The sequence below is a fragment of the Babylonia areolata genome, chromosome 33, assembly GCF_041734735.1.
Source record: "Babylonia areolata isolate BAREFJ2019XMU chromosome 33, ASM4173473v1, whole genome shotgun sequence".
Taxonomy (NCBI): Eukaryota; Metazoa; Mollusca; class Gastropoda; order Neogastropoda; family Buccinidae; genus Babylonia; species Babylonia areolata.
The window spans coordinates 10211121-10238506 of NC_134908.1; the positions used below are offsets into that span (position 1 = coordinate 10211121).

Consider the following 27386-nt stretch of genomic DNA (forward strand, 5'->3'; position numbering starts at 1 on the left):
ACATGGTGAATGACAGGACTAATGTGCGAAGGTTCACGCTGTGCAAGGTTACCTGCCTTGAGTTGATGGTGGCCAAGTACATTGATGCACACACAGTCACATACATGATACATGTGTTAAACTATTGTAATACTGACCAGACAAACTGAGATTATTGTTTGCACAAAGTTGACAAATCTGAAACACACACTCACAGATAGCTTGACAGGCGCTGTTGTTATTTACCTTATCAGTGAGCGGCTTTGTTAAACTAGACTTTGATAGCCTTTTCCCTGTTTGTAGAACTTTGAAGTATTTCATAGAAATAGAATTGATCAATTTATGAAGTTGATAAATTCTTGAAACTAAAACGAAAAAGTGTGACTAGAAATTGACATCTGCAAAGATTTTTACATCTGCAGCTGCTGATCCTAACAAAGTAATTAAATAAATGATAAGTATAATTTATTAATAATTGTATTGTCTTGTATTATTACTCTTTTGTCATAACAGATCTCTTTGTGTGAAATTAGGGCTGCATCACTACTCTGAGAGCATCATCTGTTCTATTTGTGCTTGCAAGTGTGCTATTTTCCTGTCAAAGTGGAATTTTCTATGGACAGACCTGGGTTCTTTTAGGTTTACATGCACTGAGTGCATGCTTCACATGGGATCTTGGTTTATCGTTTCTTCTGAATTACTGTCATTGTTGATTGTTTTTATCACAAGCATGGTATGATGCTGTCAGTGTGGATACTGCAAAGGCCACTGGAACAGAAAGCTTAGTGACAATGTCAATTGATAAACTGGAGGAGAAAAAAAATGAATGAGAAGCTAGAATGTATTGTTCACAGTGTTTTGTATTTTATTTCTGTCCATACATGTTGGATGAATTGGTAAACTAAGAATTGTTACCCTTATTCAAGAATTGTTACCCTTATTCAAGTTATTGTCACGTTGTGCAACTGCAAAATGAAAGAACAGACTATAAGTATGAACAGTGTCCTAATGACCCTATGATAAGGTCAGAATTTTGCATGGATTGGGAACACTACCTTGACTTAGAGTAAGAGAGAAAATGCTCTAGTTTGTTATAGTAATTTAGTCACATCAGGTACAGTAATAACAAAGTGCTATGTCCCTTAGCTTTGGTCTAAAAAAAACATTGACAGGTACAAATCAGCTTTGATGGATGTGTAGGTGTCAGCAAGTGGTGTGTGTATTTGTGTACGCGCATGTCTTCATGTTGTTAATGCTTTGGCACTAACACATTCCATTTATCTTTTTGGCTCTGATTTCAAAAGGATCAAATATGCTTTTAAAAGGTTTTGTAGATGTTTAGGTCTTGGCATGTGCGATGTGGTGTGTGTGTGTGCGAGTCAGTGAGTTTGTGTCTGTGTCATAGTATGTGCTGAGTCGGTGAGTTTGTGTCTGTCATAGTATGTGCTTTGTCTTGTCATAGTATATGTTTGTGTTTTGTCATTTTAACACATCTGATATGATTTATTTTGTTTGTAAGTCCTGATTTTTGCGCCCTGTGTAAGTGTGTTGTTAACTTTTGTAATAATTCCTCCCTCTCCCCTTCTGCCTGGCCCCCCCACCACAATATCAAGATTTATTAGTGCTTTTGGTCATTGTGCTAAAGAGGTAGAGGAGGTACAGTGCATTTGTCATTATGGAATTATAATTAATGAAACGAATAAAAGTACAAAGTAGTGTATAGAGCTTCAGTTTGCATTGCAGATTTGATTAGAATATATATGCAGATTAGGGTGACACTGTGGACTTCTAAAGGTATTCAGGGACTGATTTTTACTGATTTTATTACATTAGTTTTTGAGAGACTACAGAGAAAAACCAACAACAACTACAAACAACACACACACACACACACACACACACACACACACACACACACACACACACACACACACACACAACACACACACACACATACAAGCAAACAAACACACACACACACACAGTGAAGCACACACATGCACACACACAGAGGGAACAAAAATAGCTTAAATGCTGAATCTTCACTGAAAATGCTAATGCTGTAATGGAAACAACTAAGAAGGATTGTGAAGTTTACAAAGAAGGCATTCTTTATTGTTTGATGAACTTCCTGCACCAGGCTTGTGGTTGAATATATAGTGGCATTAAGTTAATGATGAAGTTCATTATCATACTCATAGCATCAAATGTTAAATGTGTGAATAACAATTTGTCCACTGTAAATGAGTAATGCCACTGTACACATTATTATTATTATTTTTTTTTATGCAGACGCTGTGTAATAAATATTGATGATTGCAATCATGTTTGACATCAGTGCCTTTTGTAATTTTAATTTCACTTCAGTGTCATAACCAGCATCAAACGCCATTGTGATTGTGTAATATACATGTGTATGAAAATGTTTCATACTTTTTTCAGTATGAGTTTTTGTTGTAAAGTAATGCTGGTCTTGGAAAGAAAAGTACTTTGTGTTTTCTTTGTTTTTGCTTTCATTATGAAAATGTTCTGTTTGTAAAATTTTGTAGCCATTTGTTTTGTTGTTGTTTTTTTTTGTTTTTTTTACATGGGTTGGTTTGAATCATGCTCTTGCCCTGTCTCCAACATTTGACAGGAAAATCAAACTAAGCATTATTTGGATGAGACAATGAATAAACTTAGTTCTGTGTGCAGCACACACATAGCACACTAAAAAAGAACTCAGTGTAACATAGGTGTTGTCTTCTGGCAGAATTCTTCAGAAGAAACCCATTCTGATAGGTGCACAAAAATGACAGATGTATGCACACACTTGAGCCAGTTGAGGGCTGGCTAAATGCATTGGGTTATAAATGCTGCTGGTTGGGCATCTGCCTAGCAGTTGTGGTGTAGGGTATGTGCCTGGCAGTTGTGGTGTAGTGTATGGATTTATCTGAATGCAGTGATGCCTGTTTGAGTTGTTGAGAAGCAAAAACGTGACAGTTTTTTTTTTACAACTAAAACATGACTGTTTTTACCATGCTGTGAAGGCAGCCATTGTCCCCCCTTTTTTTTTCTTTTTTTTTTTTTTAACCCTGCTGTGAAGGCAGCCATACTCAGTTTTTTTGGGAGTGTACTTGGTCATGATATTCATAATTAACATGCTGTGTACAGCAAGTCCTATCCATCATCAGGAGTTAATAAGTGCTACAATACTGCCTCTGGCAGTGGTGGCAGTGTTGAGCGTGGCATTGTTCTGCCTCAGGGGACATTCTGACAGGGGGGAGCCAGGCTCTGCCTCAGATGTCTGATTGATTATGGGCAGCAGGGCATGTATTGTGATTATTAACTAAGTTGGCTGACATTTAAGTAACACTAACAGTGAGTAGCACCTTATGGTGTTGCCAGTCATTGTTGTGGATGATTTGTTTGTGGCACTGGATAGATGGAAGTTTAAGACTTTAGGTGAATTGAGGTAATTTTTTTCTAAAGATATGTGATATTCATGTCATCATTATATGTATTTGTTTCTGACAAAAAAAGTTTTGGAATTTAAAGCAAAAAGGAATTACACTTATAATGAAAAACAAAGCAAAAACAAACAAACAAACAGACAACAACAACAACAACAACAACAAAAACAACAAAACTGCACACCAAACAGAATCATTTTAATCTATGATGAGTTATATATTATGGAAGAAAAAAAGATTCCAAAACTCCAGTTTCCGAAGTAGTACTGTTTTCTCAATCTGAAAAAAAAATATTGGTATCATTTGCCCAGTTTAGCCATTTTGGGGCAGTTCAGTTTTATGATTATTGAAAAAGTGTGCCATGATGTTATTTAACCCATTTCAGAGTCTGTAGTGTAATCATATAACTATAACAGTATAAGACATCAGCTGACATCCTACACAAAGTATTGGTATTGTCAAGTACAGGTCTGTAGACTGCATAAGATTTTAGATGTCCTTTGTTGACTGCACCCATTCCAATTTATCCTTCATCGGATTTTCATTCAATGACTATAAACAGACTCTGAATGGTTACTTTGATGTGTGTGGATTATAAATCACTTCTAAAGTTTCAGTTTCAGTACATCAAGGAGGCATTACTCCATTAGGACAAATCCAAATAGGCCTCACGGCATCTGGTAGGCAGATGTCTGTTTGTGTACACCTCTATCAGAGAAGATTTCTTCCACAGAATTTGCCACAGGACAACGCCTTCATTTCCATGGGTTCTTTTTCTGTGCGCCAAGTGTGTGCCACACATAGGACCTCAGTTTATCATCTCATCTGAATGACTAGATGCTCAGTTTGATTTTCCAGTCAAACATGTGAGAATGGGTGAGACTGGGATTCCAGCCCAGACCCTCATGAACACTGTATTGGCAAGTAAGTGTCTTAACCATTCTGCCACCTGCAGTGAGCATGGAAAGGTCAGGTCGATAACGATTTGCTTACTTGACCATGTGGAGCGCGCGTGAAAAGGGCGTCGCCTCATAGGCAAAAAAGGTGTTGGATTTACAGTTTTGCAAGCTGCTGTAATGAATATGGAAAGGAAAAACGATAGTCTGTCTGATGATTCGTTTGAACACAAATGTGAGTTACAAGGACAGTTATGAAACTGACAGCCCATTTGATGGGCCAGTCAAACAGCATTCTTGAGCAGGTGACTATGACCCACAGAGAATGTGGAAAGAGGAGGAGGAGAGGGGGAGGAGTGGTGTAAGACGATAGGTCGATAGGTCGAATGCCAGAGGGCGTGGAAGGGGGTGTGGCCATGGCCATCAGTGAGCTGTTCTTTCACTGAACTCAGACTGAATTAGACCGCAGCCAGGAACCCATGATTTTTATGAAATGCAGCCTGGCTGAAAATCACTGGATGTGAAACCTGTTTTTATTTTTTCACGCTTTTTTTGTTGTTACTGAATCAGATGGCTGACTTGTTTGTAGAGGAGGAAAACTGGATGCACAACAGACATCAGTTCAGTTGCAACCTGCTAGGGGTGTCATCCATTAAGGGGAAAGCTCTCAGCTGTCAAAAACTGAAAAATCTTGACTGCTTAGTTTCTGAGAAAGTGATTGACTTTAAGTTATTCACTAAAGATTAAATCAAAAATCATTTTTAAAATGTCTACATGAGTTGTAGTTTGTTATCATCATAAATTTATAACACATTGTAAATAATCCACTTTCATTTTCCTTTACAAAAACATTAACTTTCTTTCTGTATCTCCTATACTGCTGAATTTTTTGTGCTGGAATAAAAAAAAACTAAACAAAAAAACAAACAACAAAAAACAATTACCCCTCTAAATTCCCTGGTGAGGGAGAGTACAATTTATTTTTGTTATGAGATTACTGTTACTAAAATATAATTGTTTTCATTAAAAAAAAAAATTTTTTTTTTTTTTACAAAATTCTTTTACACTGAATCAGAATGGGTTAGCCTGAAATTAGTGAAAAAAGAAAATGTTTTGCTTTATTTACCAGATTGTAAATCATAAAAGATCTATAAATAAATGACACTGACAATATCAGGTGAGTACAGTGACAGTTGTTTTGAATTATTTCTGCTGATAGGAGTGTGTGTGTGTGTGTGTGTGTGTGTCACTGTGTGTGTGTGTGTGTGTGTGTGTGTGTGTGTGTGTGTGTGTCACTGTGTGTGTGTGTGTGTGTGTGTGTGTGTGTGTGTGTGTGTGTGTGTGTGTGTGTGTGACTCTTTGTGTGTGTGGGTGTGTGACCTTTTTTGGTGTTTCTGCTGAGTGTCAGACACCTCTTTACCCTTTGTTTTTAAGCTGTCACTCTGCTAGGAGAACAACTGCCTGTGCCTGAATGGCATTTTGCTACACTACAAGTACATGACATAGTATGTCGTTAGCACAAAGCAGCATTTCTGATTTTGGTTAATTATGTCATTTCTAGTTGTGTACATGACCTGTGCACACTGTTTGGCTGAGAATTGAACTGTTCTTGACGCAGACAGCGAAGAAAACTAAAACAGGGAAAGTTCTCTAAAGACTACTTTCTTTGTAATCGTTATAAACCACTCTGACTCGTCTTTAGAAGCAAGCCAAAGTAAACACAACTTACTTAATCCTCTTAGTGCGCTGCAGAACCTAGCACCACCTCAGGAGATCAGCTGTAGCCTGTTGTGTGCTGTCTTAACTAGCTTCCTCCAGGTAATGCTATTCTTCAGGAAAAAAAAAAAAGCAATACAAAAAAACAAAACAAAACAAACAAACAAAAAAACCCTTTAAAAAATCGTTCTGTACCATTCCTCCCTCGGTCTTCCTCACACTCTTTTCTCCAACTGATGTCCAGTGATTGAAGGGGTAGTCTGAGGAGCGCTTCTTGTGGCATTCTAAGGACGTGTCCTATCCAGCACCATCTTCTTCTTTGCTTGATCTTGGTGATGGTCATGTCTGGCTAGCATGGGGTTGTTTTCTGGAGTTCATTTTTTGTGTGTGTTTTTTATGTCACTAGTGTCAGGGTCCAAACAAACTGAATTCTGCACAGGCAACAGTTATGAAGTTTTTCAAGAAAAGCCTTGCAACTCTTTTTCTCCCCTTTGAGATCAGTTAGCTGTCCATTTATGGGAATTATAATTTATTGAAAGTAAATCAGTTATGACCCATGCTGTAAATTTTATGTCCATAACCATTCATTTATAACTTTTGTTTTGGAAAAACAGTTTAGTTTAGTTTAACTACATGGGGCGCATACTCCTGATGATGATGTATTGGTCTGATTTGAGTGAAAAAAAAGGTTTTGTCTCACAGGCTGGAAATTATGGTGTACTTAAGCATTCAACCATTTCACTAGTTTCAGTTCAGAGTAGTTTTTTCAGTGCACAGCTGTCATTAATTTGCCTTCTAGTCTAGGTATAAGGTATTGTGCATGGTGTGAAGTCATCACTTGAAAAGGAGACAGGTAATAATGCATTGTAAATCAAATGGTGTATGAAGGTCTGCCATAAGTGATATAACTATTACATAGGGTTGTTTTTTTTGTTTGTTTTGTTTTTTGAAGAATTGTCAAAGGAAAAGAAGATTAGGTATCTCTTATTTCTAATCATGCATCTAATATAATCTGAAGTTCAAAATCAGTGAATCATGCAGCAACAACAACAACAACAACAAAGTAACACCAGTAACTGAGTAAGAATCAGTTGCTCTAATTCAGTATTTGATCCATATTCTGTCATCAAATTTATATAAAATTGAGAGCACTTTGATGACTGAATGAAAAATGCTGAAGAAAAAAGTTCTTTGCTGCTGTGATTTACTTTTTCACATGCATTATTTTCTTTATCTCTTCTTTACACCTGTGTTGTTGTTGACTCATGGCAGAGAAGTTAGATGAAACCTTTGATGATGATGATGATTAGAATGATGATGATAGACGTTAACTTGATTAACATTCTGACTGAGTCACTGTCTTTGGTCTTGTCATCCCTATTTTGGTACAGACCCCTGGCCTTGCTGTTCTCAGTTGTTGTTTCTCACCACCTCCACCATCGGTGGTTTTAGTTAAAAGCATTAGCGTGGACCCTTAGTCTTGCACACAGAGCAGTAGTTAACTTAAAAGCATTACCGTAGACTCCTCAGTCTTGCATATATGCTGTTTCCCTGTGTTTGGTAACCAGAGAAAATGCAGTTAGCTGGCAAGCCACAAATGGGTGTGTGGAGTGGATGGGGAAGGGGGGGGGGGGGAGGGGGGGGGGGGCAGGGCTGGGGGGCTCACTTGCTAATTAGTGAAAGATCCTTGTTCAACCATCCCCCACCCCTCTCCCCCACCCCACAACCCACCTGCACCCCCCCCCCCCCCCCCCCACCACCCCACCTTAGTTTGGAGTCTGGTGTAGCACCAGCAGCAGCAGAGGGAAGGCTCTTCTGGGAACAGGATCATTGCACTGTTGTTTATTACATGGCAGATGGATCATCTGTTGTTTGTTACATGGCAGATGGATCTGTTGTTTATATTGCACAGCAGATGGGTCGACTGTTGTTTGTTACATGGCAGATGGATCACCTGCATTACATGGCAGATGGATCATCTGTTGTTTATTACATGCAGATGGGACTTCATTTATTTCACGACAGATGGGCCATCTGTTATTTGTTACATGGCGGATGGATCATCTGTTGTTTAATACATGCAGATGGGACTTCATTTATTTCACGACAGATGGGCCATCTGTTATTTGTTACATGGCGGATTGATCATCTGTTGTTTATTACATGGCAGACAGATCATCTGCATTACATGGCAGATGGATCATCTGTTGTTTATTACATGGCAGATGGGGTCATCTGTTGCTTATTACATCAGTACATGGCAGATGGGTCATGATCTGTTATTTGTTAATGGCAGATGGGTCGTCTTTTGTTTCTTACATACATGGCAAATGAATCCCCTGTTGTTTATATTGCATGGCAGATGGGGTCATCTGTTGTTTATCATATGGCAGATGGATCATAATCTCTGGTTTGTTACACGGCAGATGGGTCATGATCTGTTGTTTGTTACATGGCAGATGGGTAATCTGTTGTTTGTTAGATGGACAATTTGTAGATGTGTTTGTGGTTTATTACATGCAGATGGGACTTATTTCGTTTATCGAACGGCAGATGGGTAATCTGTTGTTTATTGCATGGCAGACTGGCCATCTGGCAGATGGGGTCATTTGTTTATGACACTGCAGATGGGTCTTCTAGATCAATAGATTAGTCTTCTTTTGTTAATTACATTGCAACTAGATCTATGGGACTTCTTCCCCTCATTACACAGCAGACAGGTTTTCTTTTGTTTATTGTATGACAGATGGGTTTTCTTTCGTTTGTTACATGGCACATGGGTCTTTTGAATGGGTCTTCTTTTGACATTTTGTTTATCACATTGCAGACAGGTATTCTTTCTTTGATTAAAATACATGTCAGATCTGTTGTCTTCTTTTGTTTATTATATTATGGCAGATGAGTCTTGCTTGTTTTATTACATGGCGGATTCGTCTTCTGTCTAATCTGTTTATTACATACATCAGTATAAGAATGGCAGATGTGTTTTCTTTTGTTTATGACAGTGTCAGATGGGTCTTCTAGATTGGTCTTCTACTGCAGATGATTCTTCAGAAATCTTGTTTCTTGAAAAGTTGAATACTTGGCAGATCTGTTGGTCTTCTTTTGTTTATGATTGGCAGATGGGTCTTCTTTTGTTGGGCTTCTTTTCTTTGTTATGAATGGGAAATAGGTCCTCTTTGTACTAATTACATTGGAAGTGTGTCTTTTGTTCTTTTGTTTATTACATGACAGATGGGTCTTCTTTCATTTATTACACACTAACACAGTGACAGCAGATGGATCATTGGTTTCTTGGGACTATGCCAAAACAACAACAACAACAACAAAAAAACCCAATGAAGAAAAGTCATTAATTGCCATTTACTGACTCGGTCAGTCAGTGATTCCATTTTTTCTGTCAGTGTGTTCTGGAGAAGGTGTGCAGACACACACACACACACACACACACACACACACACACACACACAGAGTGAGTGGGAGAGAGAGGCACACACACACACTCACACAGACACACACATACACACACACACACACACACACACACACACACACACACAGAGGCGTGTGAGTGCGCGTATGCAGGCACACACGCACACACACACGCTCACACACGCTCACACACACACACACACACACACACACACACACACACACACAGGGAGAGAGCAGACTGATTGTAAAGTGTAGTATCAGCACATACTGCTGCTTATCTCTTGTCAGTGAATGAGTCATACTTGAATAGTTCTTTCACATAAAAAGGCAGGATTTGTATAGTACTTCACAAAAGGTTGAAAAAGAAGTTCACACACACACACACACACACACACACACACACACACACAGAGTCTTCACACACCCCACCCCCCAGCCCCCCACTTCACTCACTCCACACAATAGCACAAATATTTCACAAAACCATTTTAACATCGGAAACAGACATGGCTACAGCAGAATTCCTGTTAAGCTGTGGCACAGCGTGGGCTCTGTTCCATGCTCTCTCTCTCTCTCTCTCTCTCTCTATATATATATATATATATATCTATCTGGGTGTGTGCCTGCAAACAGCAGGAAATATATATAGACACTGACTGCCCCATGGTGCCCTGTTTGGTCCTAGCCTTGATGAACACTAATAGTCAATTAGCTACACAGATACTGGTAGGGTCATCCATCAAAGGAAGGGTCGGATTTCTGCAGGGATTGGGGATGAGGATGGATCCCCAGGCAGACAGTCAGGGATTTGGTGTAGCTGGAGGAAGGGAGAGGAGTGGGGCTGGTGGGGGATCTGGCTGGGAATGAAGGGAGATGGGGTGTGGAGAGAGAGAGAGAGAGAGAGGGGGTGGGGGGAGGGGGAGGGGTTGGGGGGGGGGGGGGGAGAGATGTAGGTGATTGGGTGTGTTGTATTATTGTGACATAAGTTTATGTTCCTGTTGTGTTGTGTCCTGTTGTAAGACATAGTCATTGTAGTGTAGTGTAGTGTAGTGTAGTGTGTGTGTGTGTGTGTGTGTGTGTGTAGTTTAGTGTAGTGTACTGTGTAATGTGTATGTGTGCTCCGTATATTGTACATCATAATGTGTGTGTTAGTGATTTACAGTCAGATTAATAAAGATTATTCAAAGATCATATTCTGTTGTGTTGTATGACCATTGGTCACTATGTGTGTGTGTGGGGGGGTGGGGCTGGGGGGGGGATTGTATGTGTTATGCATATTCATGTGCGTGCACACATGTTGTGTATGTGTGTGTGTGTGTGTGTAAGTGCGCGTACATCACATGATTGTGGGCAACTTCTCCAGTGATACATGCACCGGTTTGAACTGTAGTTTAAAGAAGAGTTTTACAAACTTGCTTTTAAAATAAAACACACTGTCTCTGTCTCTGCCTCTCTCCCCCAACAACCCCCTCCCTCTCTCCCTGTCTCTCAAACATTGTTTACTTGATCATACTAATTTTAATGAAGTAAAAATTTCTACTACAAGGCCTACAAGTTTAAAGTTAAACCATCTTCTGTCTCTTGAAGCAAACTTAGCAGTGCAGTGTGTTAAGAACATTCCTAATTGGACACACATTCCACAGACATGGGAACATTCCTCATACGAAGCAAACTTAGAAAACTTAGCGCTGCTAAGCTCGCCTGGGCAACCCAACCTAGGGACTCCAAAGCTTTGCAGTTTGCTCAAACACTGCAATCCCAACATGGCAGTGAAGCTAACATTTTATTTACATTAGTCACTGAACAGGTGATTTCATTCATTTAAAACAATAGAAGTAATTACGCTGATTTTTTGTTTTCTGAAGGAAAAATCCAGATGCTGCACACATTCTTCCTGTTTATTTTTGTGAAGTCATGTTTCAGCACAGTCATTGAGAAAACAGTGCAAAGGTATTTTAGTTTTTACTGCTACCTCTAACCGCTCTCCAGTTTGTTTCTGCTTTTGCTGGCTGTTGTTTTAGTTGTGTGCTCTCCCTGTCTCTGTCACACAGTTGCTAAGGTTACTCATGCATTGCCTGGCCCCCGAGGAACAGCCTGGTGATCGTTCATGAACTGCTTTGCAGTCCAGTGCTTAAGGCCAGACACTACAGTCATATAACGACTTTTTTCTCTCTCCAACTATACCTCTCTCTTTTTTTTTGTCTACTGGGTGTATCATCACTTGTGGATCACAAGAAAAGTGTTCTTAGATTTCTGTGAATACCCGTTGCTATGGAAACAAATCAAAATGGCCGCCAAACAATGTATCAAAGAAATAGAGTTTGTGGTCCATGTGGTGCATGCAGACACTTTTTGTTATGTGGACTTGATACACAATGACATTATCTTCATTTTCACATGAGATTGTGTTGATTCTTCAATTATTGTACTTTTTATGAATTTTAGAAATTTTGGGTATTGCGAAATCCTCAAAATTTACAATGGGTAAAAAGATTGGAACTGCTATGAATTAAAACCCAGAGAATATTTTCATGCATACTCATGACAAAACGTCAATAACATGTCATAAAACAATCATGCAAAGTCTCATTGTTGTAGGTTTACTCCTCATTGAGCAAGTCCAGGGTGTGTTGTCAAGGCCAGAAACTTGACGACTTGCATCAAAATTGAACAAAAAATTATTAATAAACACTTTCGTGATTCAGCAAGCAATCTTTATTGGCAATTTTTTCATTGTTAAAGACATCATGTTCAAGAATTAAAATCCATCAAAAACCCAAATCATGAAAAATCATCATTTTGGTCTCTTTCGCACTGCTGTGCCCCCCCTTCATCAACTGAAGTTGTCTTTGCTTCCGTCTTTCTGTCTGGATTTGTGGGCTTCAACTCCCTTGTACACTTGTTTGGAGTGGGCTGTTCTGTATGCTTACCGTTTCTATCCCGCCTTTTAGGCAGCCATTCTTCATTTCTGGGGCTGTGCATGCTGCTCAGGGTGTTCATGTTTCCATTTATACCGCCGAATGCTGACGTGAATTACGGGATCTTTTCCATGCATGTTTGATTTTCTGTTTGGGTGCGTCCACATGAGGGGAGTGAGGCACTGGCAGGTATGCACATTGCATATATGTTGAGCGGTGAGATCAAAAGAGTCTCTGCCCTTAACCCATCATGTTGGACTGGAACCCAGGACCTTCAGATTGAATTTGAAAGCTCAGCACTTGAATCATTCACTGATTCAGTTATTGAGCTTGTTAGAAATCATCTAATTTGATTACATACATGTCCGTGTCTGTTGTGTACAGTTACTCAGTCAGCCTGTTTGCATGTGTGTTGTGTTACCATAAGGAAAAACAAACATGTGTTAGTACTTATGTCGTCTTCCCTTTAAAAAAACAAACAAAAAACAACACCAACCACCAAACACACACACACACACACACACACACACACACAAACACACACATGAACACACACACATTTGAATATTTTTCAAGATGTGTGAGATGACATTCCTATGGCTGTTAAACAATTTTAAGTGAGTGTTGTCTTCTGTTTTGCTTTTCCAGAAATCTGCGAAATCCCAGAAAGTATTCGCTTCTGCAAAAACCTACAGGTCGTTGATTTCAGCAGCAATCCACTCAGCAGGTGAGTTGACTCATTCACTGAGCACACACTCCAGCAAGTACACCCTAAAACCCATAACTTGGTGGTGAGTCGACCCATCGAATGCACATTGCAACACTGAACAGTAAATCAGCTCACTGAACACACACTTCAGCAAGTTCACTTATTGAGCACACACTTCACTTCAACAAGTTTTCTTATTGAGCACACACTTCTCTTCAGCAAGTTCACTTATTGAGCACACACTGCAGCTGTAAGTTGACCCACTGAGCGCTTATTTCAACAATTCAAGGTAAATTGAATCATTGAGCACATAGTTCACTTAAGCAAGTTTACTTATTGAGCATACACTGCACTTGAGCAAGTTTACTTATTGAGCACACACTTCACTTCAGCAAGTTTACTTATTGAGCACACACTGCAGCTGTAAGTTGACCTACTGAGTGCTTATTTCAACAGTTCAAGGTAAATTAAATTGACTCATTGACTATTGAGCATACACTTCACTTCAGCAAGTTTACTTATTGAGCACATACTTCAGCTGCAAGTTGACTCACTCGAGTCACTGAGCGCATATTTCAACAATTCAAGGTGAATTGACTCATTGAGCATGCACTTCAGCACGTTTACTCATTGAGCACACATTTCAGGTATAAGTTGACTCACTCGGCACATATTTCAACAGTTTAGGTATTGAACTATGTGCTTCAGCAATCAAGCTGACCCAGTGAACATACACTTAAGCGCACACTGCAGCAAGTTAATTGACCCATTGAACAAACACTTTTGAACAACAAGCTAATTGACCCAGTGAGCACACACTCCAACAGTGAGTTGACTAATTGAGCACTCCTTTGAGCTGGAAGTCAACTCATTGTGCACACATGCTGCAGGTCAGTTAGCTCATTGAGCGAACACTTCAGCAGGTATGTTGACTCATTCATTGAGCACACACTTTCAGCAGTTGACTTTTTAGAGCACACACGTAAGCAGATAAATCAACTCACTGAGCACACATTCAGCAGTAAGTTGACTCATTGAGCTCACAGTTACTACAATTACTATATAGTAGTATGTGTGTATTGTATACCCATTGTTCACACACTTCAGCAAGTATGTATACAGTATACTCAATCAGCACACACTTCAGCAGTTGATCTTCTGAGCACACACTTAAGCAGACAGGTCAGCTCACTGAGCACACACTTCAGCAGTCAGGCTGACTCACTGAGAACACAAATATGAGTCAACTGATGAGCACACACTTCATCTACTGATCTAGTCACTTTACTCATCGAGCGCGCACTTCAGCAGTCGACCCATTGAGCGTACACCAGAGCAGATAAATCGACTCAGTGAGCACACATCACAGCAGACATATCCACGCACTGAGTCGCTCACTTCTGCACTATAGCAGGTCAGTTGCGCCATTGAGCACACACAGAAAGTGTAGATAAATAGAGGCTGCTGGGTAAACAGTCCTGATCAAACTGCTGCAAGTGAGCACTTGTTTGCACAGTAAAGAAAATGTAGGGAAAGGAAACTTCATGGACTGAGCAAATATTCTTTATCCATGTCTGACATGCTGTTGCACACGTAGGGTGCAGACATTATATGTGATGTAATCATACAGGTTTCCTTTGGAGATGCACTAGTATAACATGCAGTGACACACACACACACACACACACATTCACACACTCACTCTCTCTCTTGTCCCCCACTCACACAGAAATCTTCCTGAGATTTAATCATTTATGCATTCATGCACACATACTCACTGCTGTTTGCACCAGTACATGTTATCATATGATGTGAATTGCATAGTACTCATTTATGCACAATTTTTGTAGTATTCACTCACACACACACTGACTCAAGCAACAGCCCTAACAACATACACACAGTGACACCCATGCATGCATGCACATGTGCGGATGCATACATACACTTACACACAGATGCATGCCATGCACATATTTTTATCATGTGTTCGCTGTGAGAGAAGAAAGGGCATGCAAGTGCTGAAAGGTCAACCATTCTAGTCCCTACAACGACTACTACTGCTAGTACTTTCACTACTTCAGTACTTGTACTAAGTAATTACTAGTAGTGCTACTATCATTCTGTTAGTATTACTGATGGAGATGGGTGGGCGTGGGGAGTGGGAGAAGCATTCTGCTAGTCCCTAGAACTACTGCTACTGCTAGTTCTGTTACAACTGTTACTACTACTAGTACTACTTCTATACTATCATTCTATTACCAATGGAGATGGGTGGGCATGGGGAGTGGGAGAAGGATTATTTTCTTGTTCATTCAGAAAGTTGAACAATGTTTCAATTTCCTGCCATCGATTTTCACATTCTCTGCTGCAGAAATTGCCGCACAGGGCAAGAAAAAGTTGGTGATGATGCATGTCCTGGTCTCTCGCAAAGAGAATCATCTCCGCCCCCCCTCCCACCACCCACCCTCCCCCACACCCCCTCCGAGTCTTTTTATAGATCCGTCTGTCTACTACACATATCCTCTGTATTGACCGAATCTGTCTGCTGAAGTATCGTTGTCTCTGACACTGAGAGGCACTTTATCGGCAGACAACTTTTTATTTTATTTTATCTTTTAAACAAGTTCTTTATTGACATACATGTGTTGCTCTTTTTTCTTTTTTTTTACTTTTTTTTTTCACTCTGGCTTCAGTATTTGATTGGGGGTGAGAAGCTTGGTAGTCAAAGGAATACAATCTTTTTATGTGTTTATTGTTGTGTGTTTGCAGACCAGTTTCCTCTTTTGCTTCCCTTTTTTTTTTTTTTTCACACTGTGAAGTTTGTATTGAAAATTGAGTATGCCTGTACATGATGATTTAAGCAGTTCAGGGCTCAAGTATTCATCCACCAAACGTTTCACAAGTGATTATTATGAGAAATGGTGACTGAATTGATTGCATAAGGTAGGTTAGGAACAGAGTTTGGCTATGAGAAATGCTGACATAGAGATGATAGACACGATAAAGAGTCTGAAGTATGAGAAATGGTGACAGAGTTTGAAAATTGGTGACTGAATTCATGTATACGGTAGGTGGTGTCTGAATTTATCGTGCAGGGTGGGTTAGGAACAGAGTGTGAGAAATGGTGACTGGTGGGTTGATTGTATAGAGTAGGTCAGTAACAGTGAGAGAGATGGTGACGAGGATGATTGTACTTTTGTTGTTGTTAGGTTCAGGTCAGGAATGTGAGAAATTGTGACGAACATGATTGTTCAGTGCAGGTGAGAAATAGTGTTAGAAATGATCATGAGGATGAGTAGACAGTTATGTATGGTGTATCACTGTATGTTAAGAACAGAGCATGAGAAATGATAATTTAAATGGATGATTTTACAATCTATTGTGTATGTTAGGATGAGAGTGTTAGAAATGCCTCCCCCCACCCTGTCCCCCCCTTTCCTCCAACACACCCCTCAGAACCCTCCTTTGACCCCCCCCACCCCCCCCTCCCCCCCTTCCTTGCACAAGATCCCATTCCTGTGGAAATGAATGATTCAGGTGCACTCATAAAGTTCAACACAGTTCTCTCATTATATGTTAATCACATAAACACTCCCAACCCCTTCTCCACCTTGCCCACACAGCAGCACACAATTACTACCCACCAAGCCCCACCTCCACCCCCCCCACAACCCCTCCAACCCCCAACATGCACATGCAAGCAGTTCAGTGCTGCTCTTGCACACACACACACACACACACACACACGGGACACACACATGTGGGACACACACACACACACACACACACACACACACACACACACACACACACACACACACACACACACCACAAAAAACAACAACCAACAACCAAACACACACACACACACACACACACACACACACCACAAAAAAAACAACAACAAACAACCAACCAACTGAACCCCCCCCCCCCCCCCCCCCACACACACACACACACCCAAAACTCTCATTATAAATACAATCACATAAACATTCCCAACCCTTACTCCACCCACCCACAAACCAGCACACAGTTACTGAACACCCCCAACTCACACCAGTCCCCCTCACCCCCCACCCCACCCCACCCCAAGCAATCCATTGCTGCTCAGGTAGGAAAAAGAAATCACACACACACACACACACACACACACAGGAGTGATGGCCTAGAGGTAATGCGTCCGCCTAGGAAGCAAGAGAATCTGAGCGTGCTGGTTCAAATCATGGTTCAGCCGCCGATATTTTCTCCCCCTCCACTAGACCTTGAGTGGTGGTCTGGACGCTAGTCATTCGGATGAGACGACAAACCGAGGTCCTGTGTGCAGCATGCACTTAGCGCACGTAAAAGAACCCACGGCAACAAAAGGGTTGTTACTGGCAAAATTCTGTTGAAAAATCCACATTGATAGGAAAAACAAATAAAACTGCATGCAGGAAAAAATACAAAAAAAAAAGGGTGGCGCTGTAGTGTAGCAACGCGCTGTCCCTGGGGAGAGCAGCCCGAATTTCACACAGAGAAATCTGTTGTGATAAAAAGAAATACAAATACAAATACACACACACACAATCACCAAACACCCCTAACTCACACCAGTCCTCCTCATCCCCCCACCCCACCCCATCCCAAGCAATGCATTGCTGCTCAGGCACGAAAAAGAAAAGAACACACATGTACACCAGTGGGCATGTACACGAGTGGGCGGGTTTTTACGCCACCATGTGGGCAACCATACTCAGTTTTTGGGGGTGTGCATGCTGGATATGTTCATGTTTCCATAACCCACTGAACTCTTGACTTAGATTACAGGATCTTTAACATGTGTATTTGATCTTCTGCTTGTGTATACACATGTAGGGGGTTCAGACACAAACTTGTCTGCACATATGTTGACTTGGGAGATCGGAAAAATATCCACCCTTTATCCACCAGGTACCGTCTCAGTGATTTGAACCCGTGACCCTCAGATTGAAAGTCCAATATTGCGCCCATCAAATGTTGGATACAATCATACATGTAAAAGTAAACCAAGAAGCACACGGTCAAGGCTGATGGTGTGATGCAGGTTACCTGACGGACTGGCACAGCTGCAGAACCTGACTCACCTGGGGCTGAACGATGTCTCCCTCACTCGCCTGCCCTACGACATTGCAAGGTACAGCATCTAGTTTGTTGTGTGGTGTTGTGTGGTGTGTTGTATTGTGGTGTGGTGTGGTGTGTTTTGGTTTGGTGTGGTGTGTGATGTGATGAGGTGTGTTGTGTTGTGTTGTGTTATATAGTATTATATTGCTTATTGAAAGGTGTGTGAACTATCATGTTGTCGTATTGTATTTATTGTATTGCGTTTTATTTGTACATTGCAAGGTGTCGTTGAATTGTACTGTACACAGTTACTTTTTTAGTGTTTACGTATTGTGTTTATTGTATTAAGTTATATTGTAATTGTATTGTACATTGCAAGGTGTGCGAACTATCATGTTGTGTGGAATTGTATTGTATAATGATAGTAATGTATCTTATTGTACATTGCTAGGCGCATGAACTATTATATTGTTTCATATTGCATTGTGTGGTATTGTATCACATTGTATTGTGTTGTGTTGTGTTGTATTACATTGCATTGTATTGCATTACATTGCATTGTGCATTGCTAGGATAGTATTATGTTGTGTGGTATTGTATCACATTTGTATCACATTTATTTGCCTTTTTATCATGACAGATTTTTCTACATGAAATTTTGAAAGTTTTGCTGTCAAAGTGGATTTTTCTGCAGAAATTTACCTGGGACATCTCTTCATTTGCCATGGGTTCTTTTACATGCGCTAAGTGCATGTAGCACACTGGACCTCTGTTCATCGTCTCTTCAAAAGACTAGTACCCAGACTACAACTCGAGGTACAGTGGAGTTGGGGAGTAAAAATCACGCCCAGGATTTGAACCTGAGACCCAGAAAAATGTAAATGAAAGTCCATTGCTGTGACCACTCGGCTTTCATGCCTGTCAGAAAGGGGGGTAAATAATGACCAACTTTCCCGCCAGCAAACCAGACGTTGAATCTTCCGCAACTTTTTGCTTATGTTTGGAGGGGGGTTATACACAAAGGGGTTTCCTGTGCTCAGAAGAGTGCAGTATGGAATCTTCCATTTTGTTTCCTTTTACATTTAATTCCTTGTTTGTTGTTGTGTAAAAATCCTTCAGTTGTTCAGTTCATTTAACTTTGATTTTGTTAAAACTGGGCAACTACTGTTGTAGCGTTTTCTTGCTTTCTGTTGGTTCTTTTCTAATCAGCTGATATACAGAGGGGAATGAAAGGAATAAACATTGTTCAGTGTGTGTGTGTGTGTGTGTGTGTGTGCGTGTGTGTGTGAATCAGAATCAGAATTAATTTTAATGTCAATTAAATCTTAACTACTGTTAGTGTTATCATAAAACATGCATGCACAGTCAGATATACCACACACAAAAAAATAATTTAACGGTGTGTGTGTGTGTGTGCAAGAGAGAGAGAGAGAGAGTGTGTGTGTGTGTTTGCACACATGCGTGCGTAAAAGCTTGTACGTGTGTGGGCTTGTGTGTGTGATAGTGTGTGTTTGTGTGCGATGTGCATGTGTGTGTCTTACAGCATCTGTATGTGTGTGTATCACGATGGTGTCACAACGAAATGTTTGTTGAACATTTGAAAATGTCATGGACTGAAGAAATAATTATCGAAATTTCATCCCCCCGCCACCCCACCCCCCTTCACTCTCTCACCCCAAGCCCCCCTCCCTGCACTCCCCTAACCCCCTTCCCAACGGCTCACACACAGCCTGTTTCAGTCAGAAGTAAATCTTTGAAATCTACACTCTCCATACATATACTGATGTAGGTGATATTTAATTGGAACAGAACTTTCTGGGCTTTTCTTCTTGTTGCGGCACTGATTTGTTTTTTTGTTTCGTGTGTGCTGCCATAGACTGCTTTCCTACATTGCTCGACAGTGAATGTCATGCACTTTCGACAGACTTACACTAGCTGCCAGGCTGGTGACATTATGTGTTGCTATTTTGGTTCCTCTCCTTGTAAACGACTATGGCCCCCTGTCTGTCTGTCTGTCTGTGTGTCTGCCTGTCTCCAGTGCATTTCTCTCTGTGTGTGTGTGTGTGTGTGTGTGTGTGTGTGTGTGTGTGTGTCTCTTCCTCTTTTAGAGTGTTGTTAGGTTGATGTTTCTGTCTGATGGCCATTTTGTGTGTGTGACAGTTTTGCTGCATTTATGACTAGCTGGATTTTGTGTACTCAGTAGTTCCGTCTTTGTTTGTTATATAATAATGATGATAATAATAATGATGGTGTTGATGATGATGATCATGGTGATGATAAATATGATTGTGATAATGGTGATGATGATGACAATAATGACGATGATGATGATAATGATTTTACTATTATTATTATTGTTCTTCTTATGATTATTATTACTCTTATTTTTATTCTTCTTATTCTTAGTATTAATAGTAGTAGTTGTGGTGGTGGTGGTAATAGCACTAGTAGTACTTGTACTATATACATGATGATATCATCATCATCACCTTATTATTATTATTATTATTATTATTATCATTATCATTGTTATTGTTATTGTTGTTGTTTTAAATATTTCACTGCTATAGATAAAAATGAATGGAAATTTTCTGAATGGGGAGTGTTCGTTAAAAAAGAAGAAATTATGTTTCTTTGTTTAGTTTTATTGAAGGAATAAATTATTATAGTACTTCTTAATCCCTCACAAATTTGAGATGTAAAAAGAAAAAAAAAGTCTTATGAAAGATCTGTTTGAATAAATATGGAAAGGTTATATATATGTGTGTTTGTGTATTATATATATATTATATATATATAGTGTGTCTGTGTGTATGTGGTGTGTGTGTGGGGGGGAGGGGGCCTGGGGGGGTTATATTATTGCTGCGAGATAACATGTCGAGACAGTTGCTGCATTCACTGTCTTTTTGTTGTTGTTGTCACTGATATTGATGTCATTGTTGTTGTCGTTGTTAATTTTGTCCATGACTGCCGTGTTGCAGTCTGACCAACCTGCAGTTGTTGGTTCCATACATGAGACAACATGAATGTTGCAGTTGTTGTTCTTTTTGTCGTTGTTGTCATTGATGTTGTTACAAGTCCACGACTTTGTTGTGTGGCAGTCTTCTGAGGCTGAGAGACATGTTGAGACATGGTCAGAGTCAGTCTTTTTGTTGTTGCTGTCATTGTTATGTCTTGCCTTTATTACTTTGTCATTGTTGTTGTTGCTGCTGTTAATGTTGTCTATGACTGTGTTGTGTTGCAGTCTAACCAACCTGCAGTCATTTGAGCTGCGAGACAACATGCTGACACAACTGCCGCAGTCGCTGCCCATTTTTTGTTGTTGTTGTCATTGTCGTTGTTGTTGTTAATATTGTCCATGGCTGTGCCATGTTGCAGTCTGACCAACCTGCAGTCGTTGGAGCTGCGAGACAACATGTTGAGACAACTGCCGCAGTCGCTGCCCTTTTTTTTTTGTTGTTGTTGTTGTTAATATTGTCCATGGCTGTGCCATGTTGCAGTCTGACCAACCTGCAGTCGTTGGAGCTGCGAGACAACATGCTGAGACAACTGCTGCAGTCTCTGCCCTTTTTTTTGTTGTTGTTGTCATTGTCGTTGTTGTTGTTAATATTGTCCATGGCTGTGCCATGTTGCAGTCTGACCAACCTGCAGTCGCTGGAGCTGCGAGACAACATGTTGAGACAACTGCCGCAGTCGCTGCCCTTTTTTTTTTGTTGTTGTTGTTGTTGTTAATATTGTCCATGGCTGTGCCATGTTGCAGTCTGACCAACCTGCAGTCGTTGGAGCTGCGAGACAACATGTTGAGACAACTGCCGCAGTCCCTGTCCTTTCTGACCAAGCTACGCATCCTTGACCTGGGCAGTAACGACATTGAGGAACTGGTGAGGGCCGCACAGCCAGGGTGATACTTCCTGGTTTAGACGGGCGCAATAGCCGAGTGGTTAAATCGTTGGACTGTCAATCTGAGGGTCCCGGGTTCGAATCACGGTGATGGCGCCTGGTGGGTAAAGGGTGGAGATTTTTACGATCTCCCAGGTCAGCATATGTGCAGACCTGCTAGTGCCTGAACCCCCTTCGTGTATATATGCAAGCAGAAGATCAAATATGGCACATTAAAGGTCCTGTAATCCATGTCAGCGTTCGGTGGGTTATGGAAACAAGAACATACCCAGCATGCACACCCCCGAAAACGGAGTATGGCTGCCTACATGGCGGGGTAAAAACGGTCATACACGTAAAAGCCCACTCGTGTGCATACGAGTGAATGCAGAAGAAGAAGTTCCTGGTTTAGTTTCTCAAGGAGGGGTCACTGCGTTCAGAGAAATCCATATATGCTACACCACATCTGCTTGGAAGATGCCTGACAGCAGTATAACCCAAGTCAGACCTATACACTTTTGTACTTATTATCAGAGTGCGTTTTTGTGTGTGTTTTTTTGACAGAACTTTGTCAAAGGAGGACAACACTTGGTTGCCATGGGTAATTATCAGAGTGCGTTTTTGTGTGTGTTTTTTTGACAGAACTTTGTCAAAGAAGGACAACACTTGGTTGCCATGGGTACTTTCTCAGTGCACCAAGTGCTTGCTTCACACTGAACCTTGCTTTGTTGTCTCCTTAGAATGACTAGACACTCAGTTTGATTTCTAGTCAAACTTGTGTGTGTGTGTGTGTGTGTGTGTGCGCGCGCACTTGCATGCATGCTTGTGTGTATGCGTGCATAAGCTAAACATTGGAATTTTCTCATTAAGAGGAGGTAGTATAGGAAACCAACTTGGTTGGATGGATGGTATGAAGACCTATACAGTCAACTCCTTTATAATGAGGTAAGCAGGGTCACATATCAAAGGTCAAGGTATTTTTTTTGTTTTTGGAGATGAAATAGAAAAAGTTCAGTAGAGCTATGTTTTCATCCAGTTTTCATCAAACTTCGTAAAGTGTTTAAACCAAGGTGATAACATGATGATCCTTTTTGAAATTCAAGGTCAGAGGTTAAAGATCACAACATGGCATACAATAATGACATGAAAAGCTTGCAGGCACAAATTAGATTGAGGTTTTGCTTTTCCGATCCATAATTCCTGTGGTCAGTTGGAAAAAAAAAAAGGATATCACATGCGTATGAGTATTGCCTCTCTTATTGCTTAATCTTTCACCGTTGGTCAAATAGAAAAAAAACAAAAATTTATCACATGCATATATATGAGTCTTACCTCTCTTTTTGCGTAATTTTTTACCAAGTGTTTTGCTTATCAAACTGTGCGGAAGAAGTGTTTACTTTTATTACTGTTGGGTTTTTCTTCCCCGTGTTCTTTCAGCCAGTGACACTGCAGCCGAATCAGATCCAGTGTTAATCTCTGATCAGGGCTTGAGGCCCAATTTCAGCATGGCGTTGCGTCCTAGGGAAAGACACTTGACTCCGATTTTCCTCACTCCTCCCAGGTGTGAACGGGTTACCTGACTTAGGTCGGGGGAGGGTTAATTCAATCAGTGGAAGGAGAGGATTGGGCCATGTCTTCCTTTGTTGAGCCCAAGACACAGAAGATATGAATTGACCGCCCCTGTGGCTGTAGCGGGTTATGGGACCTTTAACTCACTCTGCCCCATAGCTACATGCCTGCTACACCTCCCCTGGACCAGCACTACATGAGACCACTGCAGAAGAAACGGTGTTGTTCACTAAAACGGTGAAAATCGGTGGAGAATTGTTGATGTAATCAGGCAAACAAAGCTTTGTTTTCATGCTTCTGGAATCCGTAAACGGTTCAGTTTAGAATGCGAACTGTACCAAGCAAGAATAAATGAAATTAGAATAGTGTGTTTGTGCGAGAATACTTGAGTCAGCTCGTACCAGGAAAAGAGTGAGTTAACCTGAATTGTTTTTTTTTAACCCCACTTTTCTTTTTCAGCCCACCAGTATAGGAGCATTGCCAGCTTTAGAGGAGCTGTGGTTGGATTGTAACTACTTGATCGAACTTCCTGTGGTAAGTGTGACTATGTCATATATATATATATATTACATATATATGTATGCATATATTACATACATGTGTTTTCTTCTTTTTGAGTGGACCTGTCAATGTTGCTGCCTTCCTTTCTCCCTTACTTTCTTTCTTGTCTATCTTTCTCCCTCCCTTCCTTTCTTTGTAATTTGTTCCTTTCCTTTCGTGTGTGTATTTTCCTTACTGAAGTTAGGTTCTGTAGTTTCGTTCCCCCCCCTTCATTCTAATTGTTCGTTCCTTTCTTTGTTCTGTATTGGAGTGTTAGACCTTCCTTTGTTCCATTGTTTCTTCCTGTATTCCTTCCTTTGTTCTTTCCTTCCTTTGTTCCTCCCTGTCTTTGTTCCTTTCTTTGTTTCTTACTGAAACTATCATCCTTTCTTTCTCTGTTCCTTTCTTTGATTGCTATTTCTTTGTTTTATTGTTTCTTCCTGAAGTTCAGTTCTTTGCCCTTTCTTTGTTCTTCCTGAAGTTCTGTTCTGTTCTTTGTTTTATTGTTTCTTCCTGAAGTTCTGTTCTGTTCTTTGCCCTTTCTTTGTTCTTCCTGAAGTTCTGTTCTGTTCTTTGTCCTTTCTTTGTTCTTCTGCTCTTTTCTTTGTTCTGTCATTTCTTTGTTACATTCTTTTTTTTGTTCCTGCCTATCGTTCTTCAGTCTTTTTTTTTTTATTTTCTTTCTTTATTCCTCCCTCCCTTTGTTTTTTGCTTTGTTTTTTTCTTTGTCTTTAAATTTTTAAAAATCCTTTCTTTGTTCTTTCCTTTTTTTTTACCTTCCTTCCTTTGTTCCCGGAGTTATGTTCCTTTCCCTGTTTCCTTGTTTCTTTGTTTGTTCCATTCTCTCCCCCCCCCCCTTCTTTGTTCTTTTATTCCTTCCTTTGTTAAGTTCTTTCTTTGCTCCTTTCTGAAATTTTGTTTCTTCCTTATTTCCTTTCTTTGATCCTTATCTCCCCTCCCCCCCTTCATTCTAATTGTTCGTTCCTTTCTTTGTTCTGTATTGAAGTGTTAGACCTTCCTTTGTTCCATTGTTTCTTCCTGTATTCCTTCCTTTGTTCTTTCCTTCCTTTGTTCCTCCCTATCTTTGTTCCATTCTTTGTTTCTTACTGAAACTATCATCCTTTCTTTCTCTGTTCCTTTCTTTGATTGCTATTTCTTTGTTTTATTGTTTCTTCCTGAAGTTCTGTTCTGTTCTTTGTCCTTTCTTTGTTCTTCATGAAGTTTTGCTCTGTTCTTTGTCCTTTCTTTGTTCTTCATGAAGTTCTGCTCTGTTCTTTGTCCTTTCTTTGTTCTATCCATTGTTACATTCTTTTTTTTTGTGTTCCTGCCTTTCTTTCTTCAGTCTTTTCTTTGTTATTTTCTTTCTTTATTCCTCCCTCCCTTTGTTTTTTGCTTTGTTTTTTTCTTTGTCTTTAAATTTTTAAAAATCCTTTCTTTGTTCTTTCCTTTTTTTGTACCTGACTTCCTTTGTTCCCGGAGTTATGTTCCTTTCCCTGTTTCCTTGTTTCTTTGTTTGTTCCATTCTCCCCCCCCCCCCCCCCCATTCTTTGTTCTTTTATTCCTTCCTTTGTTACGTTCTTTGGTCTTTTCTGAAATTTTGTCATTGTTCCTTTCTTTCTCTGCTGAGTCTGAAGTTTTGTTCTTTCCTTTCTTTGTTCATTTCTTTCTTTGTCCCTTCCTTTGTTCATTATCATTTATTAAGTGTTTTTTTTTTTTTTTAATCTTTCTTCCCTCTTTCCATCTGTGCCTTTGCTTCTTTCTTTTCCTTGCACAGTAAAAATGTGGTGAGTGTATTATCATAGAAAGAAAGCACCACCCATTCTCTCTCTCTCTCTTTGAAATTTAATATTTCCCTATCTCAGTATGTTATGTTTTTAAAAAAAATGTGCATATTTTTTACCCATGTAGAAATTTACGAGGGGACAGCTCACTCATTGCCGTGTGTGTTTGGTTTAAAAAACGTTTTTTATATGAACAACAGCACAGCAGGAACACAACACTACCCAACCCTACCCTGCATAACACTACACAATACAGAACAACACTACTCCACAGCACACCTCACAACACCACACACCACACCACACTAATAATGTGCTGAGTGTGTTATTCAGGAGATAAGCAACCTGCAGAAGCTATCTCATCTGTCTGGGACATACTGGAGAGCATGACATGGCACACCACAAGAAGACACAGCACACCACAGCACAGCACAGCTCAGCAAAGCACATCATACCACACCACACACCAGTCTTGACATGCGGTAAAAATGTGTTAATCAGAAGATAAGCAACCTGCAGAAGCTATAGATCTGTCCTGGACATACTGAAGAACATGATGCTGCACAACACAAGAAGACACAGCACAGCTCAGCACAGCACAACCACAATTCAACACAACACAACCACAACCACAACCCAACCCGAAACGCCACGCCACGCCACGCCACGCCACGCCACGCCTTGCCACACCACACCATGTCATGTCACACAACACAACACCACACCACAAAACTCAAGACATGCGGTGTGTGTGTGTTATTCAGGAGATGGGCAACCTGCGGAAACTGTCGATCCTGGACGTGTCAGAGAACCAGCTGGAGATGATTCCGGAGGAGATCAGCGGCATGGTCAGCCTGACAGACCTCTGTCTCTCACAGAACCGCCTTGAACAGCTGCCCGACGGCATGGGTAGGAACTGGCCACCCATCAGTGGTTTTGTATCGCATTGTATTGTATGTATTGTATTACTCTTTTTGTCACAACAGATTTCTCTGTGTGAAATTCAGACTGCTCTCCCCAGGGAGAGTACATCACTACACTGAAAGTGCCACCTCCCCTCATTTTTTTTTAATGTATTTTTTAGTTTTTGTTTTTACTGCTTGCAATTTTATTTGTTTTCCAATCGAGGTGGATTTTGCTTATGATTTTTGCCAGGGAAAACCCTTTTGTTGCCGTGGGTTCTTTTACATGCGCGATGTACATGTTGCACACAGGACCTGGGTTTAGCGTCTCATCCAAATGACTAGCACTCAGACCACCACTCAAGGTGTGGTGGAGCATAAGAAATACAGTGCGCTAAGATTCTCTTGCTTCCTAGGTGGACGAGTTACCTCAAGGCCAATGCACAAAAAGTGTGGGTGTGGGTGTAAGTGGGTGGGTATTGTATTGTTTTACTCTTTTTTGTCGCAACAGATATCTCTGTGTGA

At 40.4% G+C, this 27386-nt stretch overlaps 1 protein-coding gene across 14 annotated transcripts in view; it reads left to right on the top strand.

The window, feature by feature from the left end:
• LOC143277149 (protein scribble homolog) overlaps positions 1-27386 on the top strand; it is a 138094-nt gene that overhangs the window by 1938 nt on the left and 108770 nt on the right. For all 14 annotated transcript variants that reach the window (XM_076581895.1, XM_076581900.1, XM_076581896.1 and 11 more), the window contains exons 3-7: positions 13045-13123; positions 18174-18263; positions 21951-22071; positions 24098-24172; positions 26724-26868. In XM_076581895.1, coding sequence (XP_076438010.1) covers positions 13045-13123; positions 18174-18263; positions 21951-22071; positions 24098-24172; positions 26724-26868 — 510 coding nt within the window. The remainder of the gene's footprint in view (positions 1-13044; positions 13124-18173; positions 18264-21950; positions 22072-24097; positions 24173-26723; positions 26869-27386) is intronic.